This window comes from Musca autumnalis, unplaced genomic scaffold (assembly GCF_047663935.1).
Source record: "Musca autumnalis isolate F117 unplaced genomic scaffold, ASM4766393v1 scaffold_5, whole genome shotgun sequence".
Classification (NCBI taxonomy): domain Eukaryota; kingdom Metazoa; phylum Arthropoda; class Insecta; order Diptera; family Muscidae; genus Musca; species Musca autumnalis.
Window position 1 is genome coordinate 11,496,137 of NW_027412088.1, and position 20,066 is coordinate 11,516,202.

Below are 20,066 nucleotides of genomic sequence, written 5' to 3' on the forward strand. Positions count from 1 at the left end.
ATGTCTCATCAACAGTTATTAAACGACGCTTAAAATCCATTTTATTTCACATAAAACGATCCAAACAAACTTGAGGAATGTTCATTCTTATGCGTTTTTGATCGACTGTTAACAAATGCGGCACCCATCTTGCAGAAAGCTTTTTCATCTGTAGTTCTTCATGCAAAATTAAATGGACTCGATCATTTGAGATGCCCATGATATTAGCAATTTCACGCACTTTTATTCGTCGATCATTTAATACCATATCATGCACTTTGGCTACAATTTCTGTTGTTGTTGCTGTTTTTGGACGTCCACTACGTGGTTCATCTTCAATGCTTGTACGACCACGTTTAAATTCAGCAACCCAATTTTTTACTGTTGCATATGAAGGAGCACTTTCACCTAACACATTCACCATATCATTATGAATTTCTTGTCCCGATAAACCTTTTTTATGTAAATATTTAATGACAGCACGCATTTCTAATTTTTCCATTGTAAAAAAATTGTGGATGCGTCTTTTTTGAACACCTGTTTCTATATGAAGGAGTTGCCAGATCGAAACAAAATTTAACATGTGTTCATAACAGATATGGAAGTTTCCAAAACACTTAACTTTTTTCTGTTTAAGAAGTTTCCGAACTGCCCTCGTATTATCCGATTCAGCTGAAATTGGGGAAGATAATTTTTAAGCCATATTATAAAAGATATTGCTTTAGATTTGGATATAATAATAATAATTGTTCCACAAACATCTCAATTGGGACAAGGGAGACTTCTCTCATATCAATGAGTGCACCCCTATTCATACTAAGCTCAATGATATGGGACCTACAGTTTATCGCAGAGTCCGAACGGCGTGTCATAAGACACACTTGTAGTGAAGTTTTACATGGCTGAAATACTCAGGAAATGTCGCCAACATTACTGAGGTGTATTTTGCCACCATTGAAAATTTTACGTTGCTTGGTCGGGGAATCGAACCCACGACCTTCAGCGTGCAATGCGGTTGTGCATACCATTGCACCACGGTGACACCCAAGATTTAGATTTGGATGTTGCCCCCATATTTATATTTTCACCCGATTTGAGGTAGTTGGTGCAACAATTACGCAAAGTCTGTCCAATTTTAATGAAATTTGGAAAATGTCACCAAATTCGGGCTAAAAATAAGTTTGCCAAATTAAATTGAAATTTTGACGAAAGTTGGAAATTGTGACTCAATATGGTCTAGAAAAAATTTCTCCAAATTTTATTGAAATCGTGGTTGTGTAGGGTATCACATAGTCGGCCCCGCTCAACTTTCACCCTTTTCTTACTGGTTTTAATTTAACATATTTTTTAACCATTCTATTAAGGTGATAAACGATTTTGTAAATATTAAAAACTAACAATGAAGAGGAAAATTCAAAGAAAACACAAATCACAATATCATCAACATAATAAATAATAACAAAAAAACAAAAAACAAAAGTCTGTGAAAATCTGATAACCCTATAGCCTGGATGAAAATTAAAAATGATTTATTTTTAGATGCTAATAAAAAGTGGAAAAACCCTTCAGTTTATTTTCCCAGTTTGGGGTCATTAAATAATTAAGTTGCCAAAAAAGTAAGCATTTTCCAGTCTGGTGTAACCGAATAAACCGAATTCTCGAGGGTTTCTTTTGTTTGTTAAGTTTTAATATGTCTTTATAATGTTAATGTAGAGTAATGAAAGGAGGAAAGTGTTAGCAAATATTAGCTATAAATTACTAACCACAGGTACATAATTAGTTATTGTTACTCATTTACTACCTTTTATATTTGATGGTTCTATTTCATTAACAGATTTTTCTTCCCCTAAATGTTTGCGTAAAATAATTCAAAAGAAGACTGCCATTATTTCCCTTTCAAATAAAAAATCCCTTCTCTGTAACTCGCTATTGCAAATTTGATATATGAAAATCATTCAACCCTAAAAGGACAAGCGAAGTAAATCAAAGATTTGAGTTCATCATGCTTGAGTGATTTTTATTTTAACGTATTACGTGATTTAAGTCATGTTTGGCAATCCCAAAAGACCCCTTAATTCTCATAGCTGTTTTGGGGGCTTCGGCAAACAAAATCTGTCTGGAAATCTGTACAAATATTTGTGTGTCGTTTTAGAAAAAAGCTCTCGGGTATTCAATAATGTTGTAATCATTTCATCATTTTAGCTTAAACAATTTTATAAGATTTAAAAATGTATTGGCTATGCCAGTCAGTGATGTTGTTATTGTGGCTTGTCAGTACATTGTGTATTTCGATGTAAATATACTTAGGGTTAGAATTTTGGCATTTGGGTGTATAATTTATTTTAATCTATTTTACGGTTCATTGAACTATTAGTATATGATTAGATTGTCATAATCATCAAAAAGGACAAGTGGGAAGAACTCAGGATGGCTGTTAACAGAAACCCATGTGGCCTTGGCTATAAGATCGCCATGAAAAAGCTTGGAGGGAGAAGCTCGGTTGACAAGATGGATGAAGATGTGATGCAAAATATAGTATGCACTTTATTTCCACAACACGAGATCACATGCGATCAAACGGAACCGGAAAACATCGCAAACATACCACTTTTTCCACTGAACAACTACAAACTGCCGCTCCTAGTCTCAAAAACAAGAAAGCACCCGGCCCGATGGAATACCAGCGGAGGTCATAAAAGAGATAGCGCTATCGCGCCCGGAAGTGTTACTTACTATGTATAATAAGTGCTTAACTGGTCCTAATAAGCAAGGGAACGGATGATCCTTCATCAGCATCATCATATAGGCCATTATGCATGTTGGATACAGCCGGTAAAATGTTTGAAAGGCTAATAAAACCAAGAATCGGAGACGCAATAAACGCGGCAGGTGGACTTTCAAGAAAGCAGTATGGCTTTCGTCCCGGAAAGTCTACTATTGGTGCCCTGGATGAAGTCATAAGTACTGTAGAAAGCGCAGAGTAAGGAAATCACAATTCAAGACCGATTATCTTGCTAGCAACGTTAGATGTCAAGCTTGCGATGGATGGACGTGATAAAAACACTGAGCAAAATCTTCAAAGTTTCGAAGTACCTCATGAGGATTATACGAGACTACCTTTACTCATTGCTTATTTTACAACAATGTCATTTGTTTGTTTTGTAGTTGTTACAAAAACAAAAGAAATTTTAACAACTTTTCAATCGATAAAAGTTACAAAATAGGCTTACAGGAACCGCATATTAATTTATGAAACCAATCAAGGCACCAAAAATGTGCAAATTACCTCTGGTGCCGCAAAAGAATCAATACTGGGACCTGGGGCACAATTCTTGTTCTATGAACATTTGAAATGAAAACTTTTATAAAGGGAATAAATGTCAAATGAAAAATGTTATAAAGAAAATATTTTTCATTTCAAATTTTCATAGAACAAGAATCTAGCCCCTGATCTGTGAAATGCGACGTACCATGAAATTCTAAAAATAGAAATACCAGATGACACCTTCCTCGTGGGATATGCCGACGACATTGCGGCTGTGATAAAAGCGAGAAACACTGAAGAGGCGCAACGGAAGCTCCGGCAAACAATGATCCGTACAAAAGGCTGGCTAGAATCTAGTCATATTGCTTACAAAGCGACATATCAATACTGAAATCGAAATCGATTTAGGAGATATAACCATACAGTCTAAGCTATGGTTAAAGTATTTAGGAATGAACATAGACACAAAACTCACATTTTCTAAACAGATAGAGAATTCAATAACAAAGGCGACCTAAATAACTGCGCAACTCAGTAGATTGATGACAAATATTGGCGGCCCCTTGCCTAGCAGAAGAAAAATATTAATGGAGGTGATTAACAGTATACTTCTCTATGGCTCAGAAATCTGGACAGCAACGTTACAAAAGCAGACTCGAGCAAAAAAACTACTGTCCGTCCAAAGAACTGCCGCGCTTCGAGTGACGTCGGCGTATCGTACAGTTTCCTCGGAAGCAATTCTTGTAATACCAGGTATGATTCATATAGACTTACAGGCAAAGGAAAGAAGGAAGGCTTTCATGACCTGATTGCAGGGTGCAGTCTACTCCAAGCCGATGTCAACGATAAGACGAGAAACAATGGAGACTTGGCAACGCCGGTGGTCAAACGATACAAAAGGCAGATGGACGCATAAACTTATTCCAGAAGTCCAAAAATGGCACAACAGGAAGCAAGGAGAGGTAAGCTATTACCTTACAAAGATGCTCTCCGGACACGGCTACTTGCGAAAATACTTGTACCACATGGGGAAATGCATTTCGCCGTATGGCATCTATAAAGAAGAAGAAGAAGTTCTTGATAATGCTGAACATAATTTTTTCCACAGTGCACGCTGGGAAAATAGACGAAATACTGTAGAAACTGAGATTGGTTCACTTACTTGTGCAAATGTCACTGAAAAGATGATACAAAACGAAAGAAACTGGGAGCTGATAGAAGCAATTGCTGAAAACGTACCCCGTGAAAAGAAGAAAGACCTTGACGCGAGTGCATAAAAGTAAGGCGGGGCCTGGACGCAGGCATTAATCGTAGCAGATTTGGTTGAAACAAACACCGATCAGTAATGCGAAAGCGGTTCCGAGTTGGTTTCATATCCCCGGGGTGAAAAGAGGTGGGTTTTTAGCCGTTGCACACTGGTCGAAACCACTGATCTAGCGGCGCAAAAGTCAAAAAATCGAACTATAAAATTGCGAAATATTTTCCATTGTATCGATTACAGACACTTTGCAGACAAAGATTTTGTTTTTTCATTTTTGTTGTTGTAAATATTCACTCAGTTGTTCACTATCAAATACAAGAGTTTTTGTTGCATAAGATTTTAAAAAATTGTTGCAAAAAAATTAACTTCATATTTGTTTAAATGTTAAATAAATTCGTAATTAAAATGGACAAGATATAATTTTAATTAATAGCAGAGGGTGTGATTTAAATTATAAAAATTAGTTTGGGGTCTGGAGGTACTTAGTTATATAGCAATAAATTTTCAAAAAATTCAATTTTTTAGAGTTTTATGGGATGTACGCGCTTGTTCCATAGAGTGCATCTTGTAAACTTGGCCGAACTTAGGTCCGATTATTTTTTGGGGAATGAAATTGGACTCTCTGGATACTGAATAACCACATTCGGACTGCAAATATTTGCAAATCTTTTGATGACTGCACTTTTAAAATAAGGGATTTTGCATGAAATTCATACAAATTTAGCTGTACTTTTCTATGGGAGCTAAATCAAAATATGGACCTATCTTGAAAAATTTTTGCAAGGAGGAGTTCTACCCCCGGAGACACTATAATACCATATTATAGCTAAATATGTTACTAAATATGGGATAACAAGTAAAAATTCAACGAATCGGGGGTACCATAAAAGGGGCTACATCGAAACATAAATCCGTATTGAAAATGTTTTGCAAGAAGATTTTATACGCAGTGAGAACACGGAATGCAAAATTACTGCCAAGTTGAATTAAAAATGTGGTCATGATATTCAAAATACCTTGAATTGGGAGGTACGGTTACATGGAGGCTATATCAAAACGTGCACCTATGTTCATAATTTTTGGTGGAAATATTTTGTGACCACTAGGAACCCTAAGTACCAAATTACAGCTAATTTGCTACGAAAATGTGGCTTAAATCCTCAAAATACCGAACATCGGAATGTACCGTTATATGGGGGCTATACCAAAACATTGGCCGATATTGTTCATATTTGACCCATTATTACCCACAGGTACAAGATGAGTTTTTCAGTGGCGTATCTCAATTCGTTTGCAAGCTATGAATTTCGCGCCGCTAGATCAGTGCTTTCGACCACCGTGCGGTGTGTAGATCGAGTCCGGCATTAGGCGACTGTGACGACGACGTCAAACGCGTAACGTATTTTCCCATCTCAGTCCGCAAAAAAAAAAACAAGTAAAAAAGTATCAGTCGGCTTTGCCGACAGAGATATACCCTCAGCCTGTGTGGATTGAAATACTTTTTTCCAAAAAAACCTTATGTATTCAGGGGGTTTCCAAAGTTTTGGGCGTATGGACCGACAAAAGTATAGACAGTATTAAAGCTCAAAATTTTGCCGGTATAACGACAGATAGGGCTTTTTTTATCACACTAGCCTACGAAAAACATAATATCGCTGTAAACAGGGCCATTAGGAAAACCTTCGGTAAAAATGTCCAAAGGATCCTCGCACAGACCTTTAACCACACAAAAATGTTGAACATTTGTGTGGGTGGTACAACAAGGATTGAAAATATAGGGCCCACATTGGAACATAAACTAAGTTTCGACAATGTTTAGAGATCCAAAGTCTGGACCAAATCGGTTGCTACGTCTATGAGAAATCGCGCGTACCAATTTAGCGAATATTTTCGAACTTTTGTGGTGGAGGTACCGGAAGGAGTGGACCTTTAAGCACAACCTTCGAATTTCATCTAATATTCGAAGAAATATTATTATATCCAAAGTGTGGCCGAACGCAGTATTCGGTTCGAGCTCTCCAGCCACTACATATGGTGCCATAGGGGATTTTTACAACTTTCGGGCTGTTTTCTCAAGAAGTATGGACTTACCCCTGAAAAAACTTTAACTGTCGTAATTGAGGCTTTAGCAAAAAACAAAGTGATTCGAGAGCAGATCTTAAAGTGAATTTATCCAAAATTTTGTGTGGGAGGTATCCGAAGGAGAGGACAAATATAGTCCATATTCGAACCTGATTTATATCTGGTAGATATTTTAGGATGTGTAAAGTATGGACCAAATCGGTAACTCCCATACGGAGTTATCGTGCGCACAATTTTTCCGGCATTTTTGAGATTTTGTGGGGCAGGTACCTGAAGGAGTGAAACGATATAACCCATCTTCGAACTTAAGCTAAGTTTGGACAAAATATTACGAAAGCCAAAATTTGGACCGAATCGTTCGATCCATTCGAGAGTTATCGTGCGCTCCAGCCAGACAGACAGACGGACGGACATGGCTAAATCAACTCCAAATTTTCTGAAACACATTTCGTCCAAACATACTTGGGATCTAAAACCATTTTTTTCGATGAGGCACATTTTGTCCTCGTGAAAGTGTAATAAAGTGCATAAATGCTGAGGGTATAAAAAATCATCAAATTGCAAATATCCCCCCTCATTACACACCAAACAAGCAAATTAAAACAAGTAAGAACGGCGTTAAGTTTAGCCGGGCCGGATTTGTTATACCCTCCACCACAAATTCTATTGAAGTAAAATGGAATAATTAGTTTCCTTTCGTGTATGAACAAGACCTAATACTAAATTTCAGCAATTTCGGTAAAACAGTGTGAGGCACCGTTCTATGGGGGCTATTTCAAAACGTCGATCTTTACCGAAAAATTTCTGACGGAAGGTTTTTAGGCTCAAAGAAGACTAAATACCAAATTTCCTATATTTCGGTAAGTGGATGTGGCTAAAACTTAAAAAATACCGAAAATCAAGAAGTACGCTTCTATGGGGATATAGGAAGACGGGGACCTATACTGATAATACTCTTCTGGAATATTTTATAACTCTTGGAAGGTTAAATAACGAATTTCAGCCATTTCGGTGGGATATTGACGTCACAATCTTTAGTATAACGAAAATCGGGAGGTACCGTTCTAAGGGGGCTATATCGAAACGTGGACCTATACCGATGAATTTTAGTCGGAAATGGGGCAATATGAAAGCGTGGACCTGTACAGACAAATATCTGGCGAACAGTTTTATATCACATTGGAGACTAAATACCAAATTTCAGCCATTTTGGTGGAATATTGAATCCACAACCTTCAAAATACGGAAAATCGGGAGGTACCTTTCCATGGGGGGCTATATGAAGGCGTAGACCTATACCGACAAATTTAAAGGGGAAGTTTGAGTACCCCCAACGAAGTCTAAATACCAAATTTCAGCCATTTCGGTGGAATATTGAGTCCACAACTTTCAAAATACCGAAAATCGGGAGGTACCGTTGTATGGGGGAATCTGGGGGAATGTTTTGTATTGTAAGTACCAAACTTCAGCCATTTCGGTGTGATAATGATGCTAAAACCTTAAAAATACCGAAAATCGGGTGGAACCGTTCTATGGGGGCTATGTCAAAACGTGGAACGATATATCCCATTTTCAATACCAACCATCCTGCAAGTAATAAAAACTTCTGTACCAAATATTGACTCCCTATCTTTAAAATCGTGAGCTGTATCTTGATTTCAACAGACAGACGGACAGACGGACAAGGTTAAATCGACATAGAATTTTATGCTTATCAATAATATACATATATATACTTTATAGGGTCTCCGACGAATATTTGGATGTGTTACAAACGGAATGAAAAATTTAGTTATTTGATATGCCTTTGACAAGTTCGATGTAAAAAACTATTCAGAATGTTGTTTTCGCTTAACCCACATAAAACCACTGGTTTAAACGACACAAAAAATTTACGTAAAACTCGGGTATTTTCAAATATTTTTATGGGGTTATTTGCATATTGTTATAGTATTGTTTGTTGTCAGTCATTCCACGTTTATAAAGCTTCGTTTGGCCTATGCATTCCCACGTTTTTGACCTAAAACGCAAGCAATTAAAAAAAATCGATTTTTTGTAAATTTTGAATCGATTTCATGAAAAATTTAAATATGCGATATAAATTTATACATAAATGATACATCCATATAAATTCGGGGATTTTTAAGGAATGTATTAAGAGTATTTTCTAAATAAAAAATCAGGTGATTGTCATGTAATAATTCACCAAAATTTTCGGCCCGATCATATCATATATATCATTTTCACATAAAATTCAAAGTGTTATCGGAAAAAAATATGGGCGCTTATTGGGTTAAAGTAAAGAAGGGACCAAAGTAAATCCTGGACTTTAACATGCTAAACTTCATGCGCAGCGTTTCTTGAAAAACATCATCTCCCTGTCACCTTAAAAACTCTTATATCCGTTTACCAAGTCCTGACATGTGTCCATGTATCATGTTGACATCTTTTTTTTTTCTCTGTGTGTGGAATACTTCAACAGGAAATTAAAGATATACATATGTATGTACGTTGTCATGTTATATCCCACGTTTCAAAACAAAACACTCATGTCCCTAATCATGTTTTCTTTCTTGTGGTAAATGGTGTCATTTTGCCACCTTTGTCACACAAAACCCTTTTTATTTATTATTTTTGACAAATACTTCCCTTAAGAGCATTGCGTATTACAAACAAACACCATTAAAAACCTACTCTTCTGTAGTATTTTCAACAACACATAGTTTCGCTTTTCTGTTGGAACAAAGTTCAATAATAAATATCCTCAGTTGTTTAGTGACAGCATTAAAACTGTCTGCAACAAAGTTTCGTAAAAACTGAACACAAAACACCTGAGAACTTTTTCAACAGTTCTTGCAAAACAATTTCACCTAGAAAACTTTTTAATTTAAAAATATTAATACCATAATTTACTTAAATATTAATTATTATAAATTTTCAAAGTAGCTGACCCACCGGCAACATTTTACGCAACCGAAATACAAAAGAAAATTAAGGTCAAAGAAAAGTGTTTTACAACAACATCTAGACCGAATTCCCAAGAACCAGCATAAAGTAAATGAGCGAAATAGAGCGAGAGAGAGAAGAGCTCTTGAAATGTTTACACAGAACAAGAAGGGACTAAAGGACCTTGTTGTCGAATACCTAAAAAGCCATTGAGCCAATAAGAAATTTCAAGAATTTTTAAATACTTTCATTCTACCTTTGCCACCACCACCACCATCAGCATCATCATGGTAGTCAGCAGTAAAATGGAGATGGTGCTTGCCGATGACTAGTTACCAGAGTTGTCTTTATTTTTGCAGACTCTTTGCCTTTTGACTGGTCTAGTTTTTCTTCTTTCTTTTTTTTGTGTCAATGGACAAAAGTGTAATTAAAATTAAGTATCATCAGGACAGTAGCCAACCAACCAGGCCATGACAAAAAAGGACAATAGAAGTAAAGTCATTAAATAAATAAAAAACAATGTGTAAATAAGCTAAGAATTTATACCTTGAACTTTGTTTCACTGTTTTGGGGGGAGTGAACATATTCCCTTTTCTGTGTAGGAAAACGGTCCGAAAAAAGAACCATAAAAATTACAAATCAAGGGCCAAAATAACTATAAAAGACATAAAATAAAAATATTTTCACGCAATCAGCAAAATTAGACAAAAACATGAACTCGCATGAATAGCAAGCAGCACCAGGCCAGCACAAAGTGGTACACAACCAGCAAACAAAGTTGCTGTTGTTGTTGGAGTAACAATAGCTAAGTCAACCAGGAAAATGCATGAGAAAGTAAAGCAAAAAATAAAACTTTCAACCATAAAAATAAAAACCAATTTAAGAAAAATAACAATTTGATTGTGACACCAACAACCAACGCACAACAACAGCAACAAAATACGAATTATAATCCTCCACCCAGGGGGAAATTTAGATACCTCCCTTGAGACCTTTGCTATCAACACACGTGTATACACATGAATCCCGCATAACATTTCCCCATATTTGTAAGAAATTTATGACACCTTTGTGGAGTGGTTTGGGTGGGAGTAGAAAGCACAAGAAACCTTGAAAAGATTTAGGCAAAACATTTTCAGCAAACATTTCACAAAAGTGACGAAGAAAAATGAAATGAATTTATTTTCTTCATTTTTATGGAAATTCCTAAGCATAAACTCAAAGTATTGAAACAAAGACTTAATACCACACAGAAAAGCTGACAGGATATGGATTTAAACGCAGTACAGCATGCGGAATGTGTGTTAAGTAAGGTAGCAAAATTAATTAGCATACTAAGCAATCTAATAAACAAATAATTAAATTCAGAAGAAATAGGGCCACAAGTCCTAACGGATCCTCCTAACAGAAATATTGAGTGCCAAAACCGAGAATAACATTTGAAGGAAATTGAATAGGTAAAAACGTAATTTAGAATTTGTCACAATAGAGCAGTTACTTAATCCCTTATTTTCAAGCAAATTTTTATTTCAGCATTAATAAATCGGCATTGATAAATCGGCCTCTAAATGAGGTAGAGACCTAAATCTTAGTAGACAAGTTCCATATATAGCTAAAAATATCTCATTCCAATACATAATCTTGAATTTTGAATGGCGGAGCCAATAATGATTGTCTCGTGTGGTTCTTGTGGGCAAATAGCTCTCAAGGCACTCCATTTCTCGCTTGGTTTAGCTCCAAGTGAATGGGCTATATAGCACTCTTGTGCGGGACAGAGAAAAACCTTATGATGTTTTTATACCTTCCACCATAGTGTGGAGGGTATATTAATTCTGTTTTTCCGTTTGTAACGCATTAAAATAAAGTCGATCTATGCATGTCGTTTGTTGTAATCACTCTAGCATCCACAAAAATGGAGATAGGACATTGAAATTGTAGGATAATCGGTCTTTTGTTTGCAGGCAGATCAAGTTCGATGTGGGCTATACCGGTACACGTTTTGGTATAGCCCCCATATAACGGCACCGCCCGATTTCAGGTATTTTGACGTGTTTAGTCACATTAGGGGATGGAAGATACCAAGGAACGGTCCTGACCGGCTGGGCAAAGCCCAGAATTTATCTTGGTCCCTCTTTCATCTCAAGTGGACACTGACCTCCCCGTGGTGTCACCTGGGGAACTGCCTTTAACACCCGTTAAAGGTAGTAAGCTAACACGTGCCGTGCGTTCACCCATAAGAACTTTAAAAACTTGGATTTGGCCGTCGGGTTAGTAACCCTCCCTAGAAAAAAACAGCCTACTATGAAAAAACGAAAGAAAAGTAAAACAAATCCCTCAAAAGTTGACGAGCCCCGCAAACGTTTTAAGGACCATGATCTGCGAATCTGCACCTGGAATGTTCGCACTCTTTATAGAGAAGGTGCAGTTTACGCATTGGCAGATGTACTTGAAAAGTACAAGGCCGACATTACTGCCATACAGGAAATACGATGGAACGGGAAAGGCGCCAAAACAACACCTAAAGGTGACACACTGTATTATAGCTGCTATGACATAAAGCATGAGTGTGGTTGCGGATTTATAGTTGGTCAGAGGTTAAAACGTCTGGTCACATGTTTCACCTCAGTGAATTAAAGACTTGCTACAATTCGAATGAAAGCAAAATTCTTCAACATCAGCTTTATTTGCGCTCTTGCTCCCACTGAAGGCAAGGACGATCAGACCAAAGATATATTTTATGAGCGCTTAGAAGAAACATATGACCGTTGACCTGCCCATGACATTAAAATTATTCTAGGCGATTTTAATGCCAAAATTGGAAAGGAGAATATCTTTGGCCCAACAGTCGGGAAATTCAGTCTCCACAGTGAAACATCTGACAATGGTAAGAGGCTGATAGATTTTGCTGCTGCAAGAAACATGGTAGTTAGCAGTACCAGATTTAAGCATCTCGATATTCATAAGGGCACCAGGCTGTCGCCAGCTCAAAGAACAAGAAATCAAATTGATCACGTTGTGATAGATGGAAGACATGCATCAAGCGTGTTGGATGTACGATCGTTCCGAGGTGCAAACATAGACTCGGACCACTACATTGTTGCAGCAAAGGTACGTACCAGATTAAACGTAGCAAACAAAGTGCGAACAGACACAACACGGAAGTTGGAAATCGGTAAGCTGCAATCACAACAGATAGCCACAGCACTCATCTCAACTGGCCCAACTGCTTAATCAAAGCACTCCTCGTACAGATAACATATCAGGACAATGGCAAAACATTGCCCACTCCATGCAAACAGCCGCAAAATCAGTACTTGGATACCAGAGACCTCCACCAAGGAATCCATGGTATGACCAGGAGTGTCGTGCTGCTACCGAAGAGAAAAATGCGGCATATAGGGCTACTTTACAATCAGTAGCAACGCGTAGCGCACGAGAGAGGTATCAGGAGAAAAGGAGAGAAGAGAAACGTCTTTTCCGCAGGAAAAAAGAGAGAGATGGAAAAACGGTAGTGTGAAATATCGAGATGTACAGGAGCCAGAATGAAGTCCGAAAATTCTACCAAAGAGTCAAGCATCAAACTGATGGCTTTGGTACAGGCACATCCTCCTGTAGAGACCAGCAAGGTAATTTGGTAACTGATACAGATAGTGTACTCAGGATATGGAAAGAACATTTTTCAAAACTGTTAGTATCCAATAGCAGCGAAGACGACGAAGCTACCACAGTCCCAATCCCAGAAGATGGTATTGAATGTATACCGCCCAGCCAATATGAGGTAAAGACAGCAATAAACCGGATGAAAAATAATAAGGCAGCAGGAGCTGATGGCCTACCAGCCGAGCTGTTTAAAACCGGAGGCGACACGCTGATAAGATGTATGTATCAGCTAGTTAGATCCATCTGGCAGGAAGAACGCGTACCCGACGATTGGAACCTGAGCATCCTGTGTCCCGTCCATAAGAAAGGAGATAAGAATGTATGCTCTAACTATAGGGTCATAAGTCTACTCCCGATTGCCTACAAGATAGTGTCAGGGATATTGTGCGAACGACTAAAGCCCATGGTCAACGAAATAATTGGACCATACCAATGCGGTTTTAGACCTGGCAAGTCCACCATTGACCAGATATTTACCCTGCGGCAAATCCTGGAGAAGACCCAAGAGATGCCTATCAACACCTACCACCTTTTTGTCGATTATAAAGCAGCCTTCGACAGCCCGCTACGTTCAAAGGTATTCCAAACCATGTCTGAATTTGGTATCCCTGCAAAGCTCATCCGGCTTTGTAGAATGGCATTAACTGATACTCGATCGTCAGTTAAAATAGGAGAGAACCTCTCCGAATAGTTTTGTACCAAAAGGGGTTTCAGGCAAGGAGACAGCCTTTCTTGTGATCTTTTTAACATCCTGCTAGAAAAGGTTATACGAGAGGCAAACGTCAAAAGAAGTGTCACAATCTACGCCAATAGCCACGTGGTACTTGCTTATGCTGATGACATTGATATCATGGGACGATCAGTAAAAGAAGTAACCGATACCTTTATGAAGGTCGAAGGAGAATCTGCTAAAGTGGGTCTGGCGGTAAACGGCGAGAGGATCAAGCTGATGGTGTCGACGCGCAATGCGTCCTTTGAGATCGGACCAACTGTTGAAGTTGGTTCCTATAATTTTGAGGTAGTAAAAGACTACCGCCGTAAAAACAACAAACGACATCAGTTGTGAAATAAAAAAAAGATTTGTATTGGCCAAAAAATGCTACTTTGGCTTAAGTAAACACTTCAAAAACAAAGCCACAACTCGTCAAATAAAAATAACGCTTTACAAAACACTTATACTACCCGTGCTGATGTATGGTTCCGAAGCCTGGGTACTTGCGCAAGCAGATAAGGCAGTACATGGCGTGTTTGTGAGAAAAATTCTTCGAAAGATCTACGGACCGATCTGCGTTGACGGTGAATATCGACGTCGTATGAACCACGAGCTGTATCTGCTATACAACGACATCAATATAGTTCAGGTATCGAGATGCAGCGATTGCGTTGGCTAGGCCATATAATAAGAATGAGCGATGATGAACCCGCTAAAAAGGCGTATAAATTCGAGCCACATGGCGGTGCACGCAGAATTGGCAGGCCAAAGAATAGATGGCTCAAACAAGTGGATGAAGAGATGACAAGGCGAGGTATTGCAAAAAGCGAAGCACGAAACAGAGAGAATTGGATATCTTTTCTTAGTTCGGTGTATGGAACAAATGTTCTGTAATGGGCCAGCTAAGGAAGTAAGTAAGTAAGTGGCCAAACAATTATGGACATAGGTCCATGTTTTGGTATAGCCCCCATAGGACGATACCACATAATTTTCGGTATTTTTAGGATTTTAGCTACTATTTTGAACCGAACCAGCTGTAATTTGACCTGTGAGGTTCGCAATGATCTCGCAACTTCTCCATTAAAAATCGTTAACTTAGGTCCAAGTTTTGGTATAGCTCCCATATAACGGTACCTCCCGATTTTGGGTATTTTAAAGATTTCGGCTAAAATTTTTAGCCGAACTAGCTGTAATTTGACATTTGAGGTTCCCAGTGGTCACAAACACTTATCCACCAAAAATAGTCAACATAGGTCCATGTTTTGATATAGCCCTCCTGATTTTCAGTACTTTGAGGATTTTAGCTACAAATTTTAACCGAAACAGCTGGTATTTGACTTTTGAGGTTCTCAATGGCCGCAAAGCTTCTCCATTAATAATCGTCAACACCGGTCCATGTTTTGCTATTTCCCCCATGTAACGGTATCTCCAGATTTTCGGTATTTTGGGGTTTGTTAATTTTTTTGAAGAAACTACCCGAAATTGGGCATTTGAGGTTCTCTGTAGTCACGAAACTCCCAACCAAAAATTGTCAACATAGGTCCACACCTTTATGTAGCCCCAATATAAAGGTACCACCTGATTGAACACATTTTTTAGAGTAGATTAGATAATTAGGCATTTGGGGTATCCACGGTCTAAAAATGTTTGCACCTAAAAGTGTCCTGTCCACAATTTTAGGTGCAAACATTTTTCGAAACTAATTATTCTATTTTATTTAAGAATATTTTATGGTTAAGGGTATAAAAAGTTAACGTCTTTTTAATTGTTTACAATTAGATTTGCTCTGGGCTTTCTTCCTGTATATTGTTTTCCAACCACTATTTCCTGAACCTTTTCCCCCTTCGCCTGAACAAAGCAGTGCTTCAGATTGATCTGCACGACCTTAAGCAATGATGTTGATTTGATGGCCGCATGAGCTGCATATTGTCAATCAGCTTCCAATAGTCGTCATTGTCGTCATTTTCATCGCCTTTTCATTTATACTATTCCATAGTGGTGAAGCTACACCTTCCTCCTCTCCCGCATTTGACCAACGCAACCATCAGTTTGTCCTTGACTTTGACCTCGTTTAGTAGTTCATGAGATTGGGGTTATGTGCTTGAACTTCTTGTACTTGAATTTCTTGTGCAGAGAAAGCTCACGCTTAGAAGTCCGTCCGGCTGGCTGGCTGGATCGCACTATAACCCTATACGAATTCACCTATACGATTTAAAACTGAGTCCTCGTAATATTTGATCCAAAATTGGATATAGTTCGAAGAACACCATATTTGTAAACTTCACCCCTCAAAAGTTCAAACTTGTTCGCAAAAATGGTGCACACAATAACTTTCGAATGAAATAACCGATTTAGTAATATTTGTTTCAAACATAGATCAGGTTCGAATTTGGACTATATAGGTCCACTACTGCGGGCACCTCCCACACAAAATTTGGGAAAAGTGCTCTCGAGTGGTTTTAATTTGCTTCTAAGAGTTTGTTCTAGGCTTCCCTATTTCGACGGTACAAGTATTTTCAGGGCATGTTCTTACTTCCTGAAAGCTGTTCATTTAGTTTAGTTCATTTTAAGGTCTGTACGAGGTTGTGATCCTGTTTTCAGTCATTTTATATTGTTCGAGAGCATGCCCATGTATCCTGATACAATGGTCCATAAGCTCTATGAAATTATAGATGGGCGCGATATCTATCAAAAGGAATGATTGCCAAAATAAGATCTAATGGCCTATGACGTTCTATTCCCTCAGGTACCTCCTCCGCAACAATTTTACGCTTTCCTATATCATATTTTGATGAGTTTTATTAAAACTTAAATCAAATCTTACATATAAGTTGATTTAAAAAAATCTTCACACACAAAATTGTAAAGGAAATCATTTCAAAATGGTGTGTGAGGAATCTTTTTCAATATTTACCCCCAGTTTTTGTTAAGGCAAATTTATATAAGGGCCAAACCTATAGCTCTGCGTGTTTATACTGAGACATTGTATCACTCGGTGTAACTCTCGGGCTATCGGTTTTTTTTCTGCTTTTATTTGAATTTAGATTTTGACCAACAAGACTAATTCACTAAACCCATGACTATTGTTGTTGGGGTTGTGAGCATGATTATATTGCGACGACGTCTTGTTTGTCATTTTTTCGTTGACATTCTTTTAATGTTCATGACTTTTATTATTTTGCATATTTGGATTGTATTTTGCCTTTTTATAGGGTTTATTTATTTATTTTTTTGTTCTTCTTTTTCACTTTCCCCTTGACTGACATTGTTGCTCTAAATATTGTCGGTTTATGATGATTGTTTTATATACTCTCTTCTAACCACACACACACACACAAACACTACAAACAGAAAACTGAAACCACAGGATGTCTTTAAGAAAATAAACAAATTCAAATAATGGGATTTTTAATAAAATTTATTTCTAAATAAAAATTATTCAAATCCATATAACCAATTATTTTTTATATACAAAATATTTTTCTTGATTTTTTCTTTTAGGTTTCTTGGATAAGAAAACGTGATTTACATATCCTAACAGCAGGTTCTACCACCTATACATCTGATCAAAGATTTCAGGTGAGTTATGCGTTTTTTATACATTTTAAAATTTGTGTGTGTACATGGTTTTTGTTTTCTTTCTTTTATGCAAATATTTAGGTTTTGCGTCCAGAAAATTCTGGCAATTGGACATTACAAATCAAATATCCACAGCCGCGGGATTCCGGTATATATGAATGTCAAATTAATACCGAGCCAAAAATGTCCTTATCATATACATTTAATGTTGTTGGTAAGTTGTCATATAGAAAGAAATGTACATATATATAAGTTACCTCTTTCATCAGTTTTATTTATTTATAACCAAACCCACTTTAAAAACTTGTTGTTTTTAATTTTGAAAACAACAAATATGAGATTAAGTTGACTTACTTTAAAAATAATATTTACAAGAACAATATGTGTGTCCGTGCACTAGTGTCAATCAAAACTGTCCAGCCTTCGTGATCTGTTCTAATAAAAGGGAATCGTAGGACTCATATTTTGAATCCAATTTCCTCAATGATGGCAAAGTGTTCTATGGGTGACTAGAAAACCTCCTTACCCAACATTGTAGGCTAGGTCCACTTTTTGTTTTGATTTAGGTAGATTCTATAATAACAATAATAATTTTAATTAATATTTTGATACGTTGGTTGCTACGTGTACATGAATTTCAGTTCCTACAATCACATATGCTTATTGCAAAATAAACCTGTTCTATAATCCCATCTGCACAATATATATTTTTATATTTATATTTAGTAAAAATATATTCATAGAATTTTCCCAGAAAAACTTCTTTAAAATTTATAAACCTTTCATGTGCTTTTTCGTCTGACCCTTTATTTTTAATTTACCATATCTTTTAAATCTTTAAATATTTGGCTAGGATATTCCTTCTTTTTTAATTTTAAATATTAAAGTTCATTTTGATTGTTGATGCTACCAAAAGCTTATCTAATTCGACTTTATTAAAAATTCATATTTCTTTGTATACTAAAGCTGGCATATTTTTTCAGCTATTCACATATATTTTGTTTTTCCTAAAACTAATCCCTTAACAAAAACAAAGCCCACAAAAACAAATATTTTATCTAAATTGTTTAGAGTTTCTCAGCTTGGCTCTTAAATATGCATAAAATCCATTATTTATGTACATAAGAAAAACACTTGAAAATATCTTTATGCCAGACGCACACGCACCGACCATATGCTACAGTTTAGAAAATAGAAAGAGTAACACAAAACGAAAAAAAAACAACAACAGCAACCCAGCCTCTATGAAAAGCAACAGTTAAAACATCATTCCCATCAACAGCCAAATCCTTAATAAAGGGGCTGCAGCCCACAAGCCAAAAAACATCAACAACATTAAGATAAGAAATAAACCCTTTTTTCACTTTGAAGAACTTTATAAAAACATGAGTTTCTTGTTTAGAAAATTGAAAAACTTACAAGTGTAAAGTGATGGGCAATCAGATGTTAGAAATATTGAAGAAAGAGGGAAGAAAAATAGATTTTGTATTTTGAACACAATATATTTTGTGTAAGGTAAAAGGTGCCAAGGTAAATGGGAGAGTGCAATAAAAAATTTTTAAGTAATGGAATATACAAATAAATTTATTAGAAATACACAAATACAAATACATATTTACAGAGGTACCACTTGTATTGACTTGAAATTTTGCAGATGGATAACTATGGAACAAAGAAGATTCTCAAAAATGGTGCCGAACAGCTATGATAACTATCACAAAAATGGTACCCAAAATTAGCTTCATTTTCAAGAGGAAATTTGCAAGTGGAAATTTTTATAGCATGTAGACCTTGTAGTGATGACTACCCCATTGTACATATATTTATTTTTCCCAAGGCAAGTGACTTTGGCCCCGAAAAGACTAATCTATAGGGCCACTCCTTCATACATCTCTCGCACAAAATTTTTTAGTAGTCTTTGTTACAATGCCATAATTTTATTCTGCACAGACTGTGTTGATTAGTTCTATCAGTGGAAACTTACACTAACTTTTTATGAAAAATTAACTCAGAAATCTTCGAAATCTTTTCTTTGCACAGTCAAAAGCTGACTGATACATTTTTACTTGTTGATTCTTACGTTGACCAAATTTTAGCAAGCCAAGCTAAGAAAAGATTTGCACTTCTATTCGTTGAAGGGAGTAACCGATTTGGTCCATACTTTGCATATCGTGAAACTTCTACCACACTTAGATGAGGTTCCAATATGGACTCAATCGGTCCACTCCTTCGGGTACCTCCCACACAAAATTTTGGAAAAGTTCAGTTTAGGACCTGCTCTCGAATCGCTTTGATTTTGGTTGTATCAACTTGTATTCACTGCCCCCCATACAACGGTATATGTTGTATCAGGGCACAATGGTCCCAAATCCAAATTTTCTGGCCAAAACTATTTCAAAGTCCATTTTGTATTGAAATTAATTATTATTTATAATAAATGTGTACAAACAGCAATTTTACGTTTTATCGACAAAAATGACCAAAAACTGTCAAAATTTGTTGAACAGTGTGGTCCCGTTGTGTGGGGTCTAAACCAAAACATTGACCTATGTTAATAATTTTTGGTACGAATGATTCATATC

General features: G+C 36.8%; 1 protein-coding gene across 2 annotated transcripts in view; it reads left to right on the forward strand.

The window, feature by feature from the left end:
- Window positions 1-20,066, forward strand: part of dpr1 (defective proboscis extension response 1) — a 541,854-nt gene that overhangs the window by 421,622 nt on the left and 100,166 nt on the right. For both annotated transcript variants that reach the window (XM_073988758.1, XM_073988757.1), the window contains exons 4-5: window positions 17,407-17,484; window positions 17,566-17,698. In XM_073988758.1, the coding sequence (XP_073844859.1) occupies window positions 17,407-17,484; window positions 17,566-17,698 (211 nt within the window). The remainder of the gene's footprint in view (window positions 1-17,406; window positions 17,485-17,565; window positions 17,699-20,066) is intronic.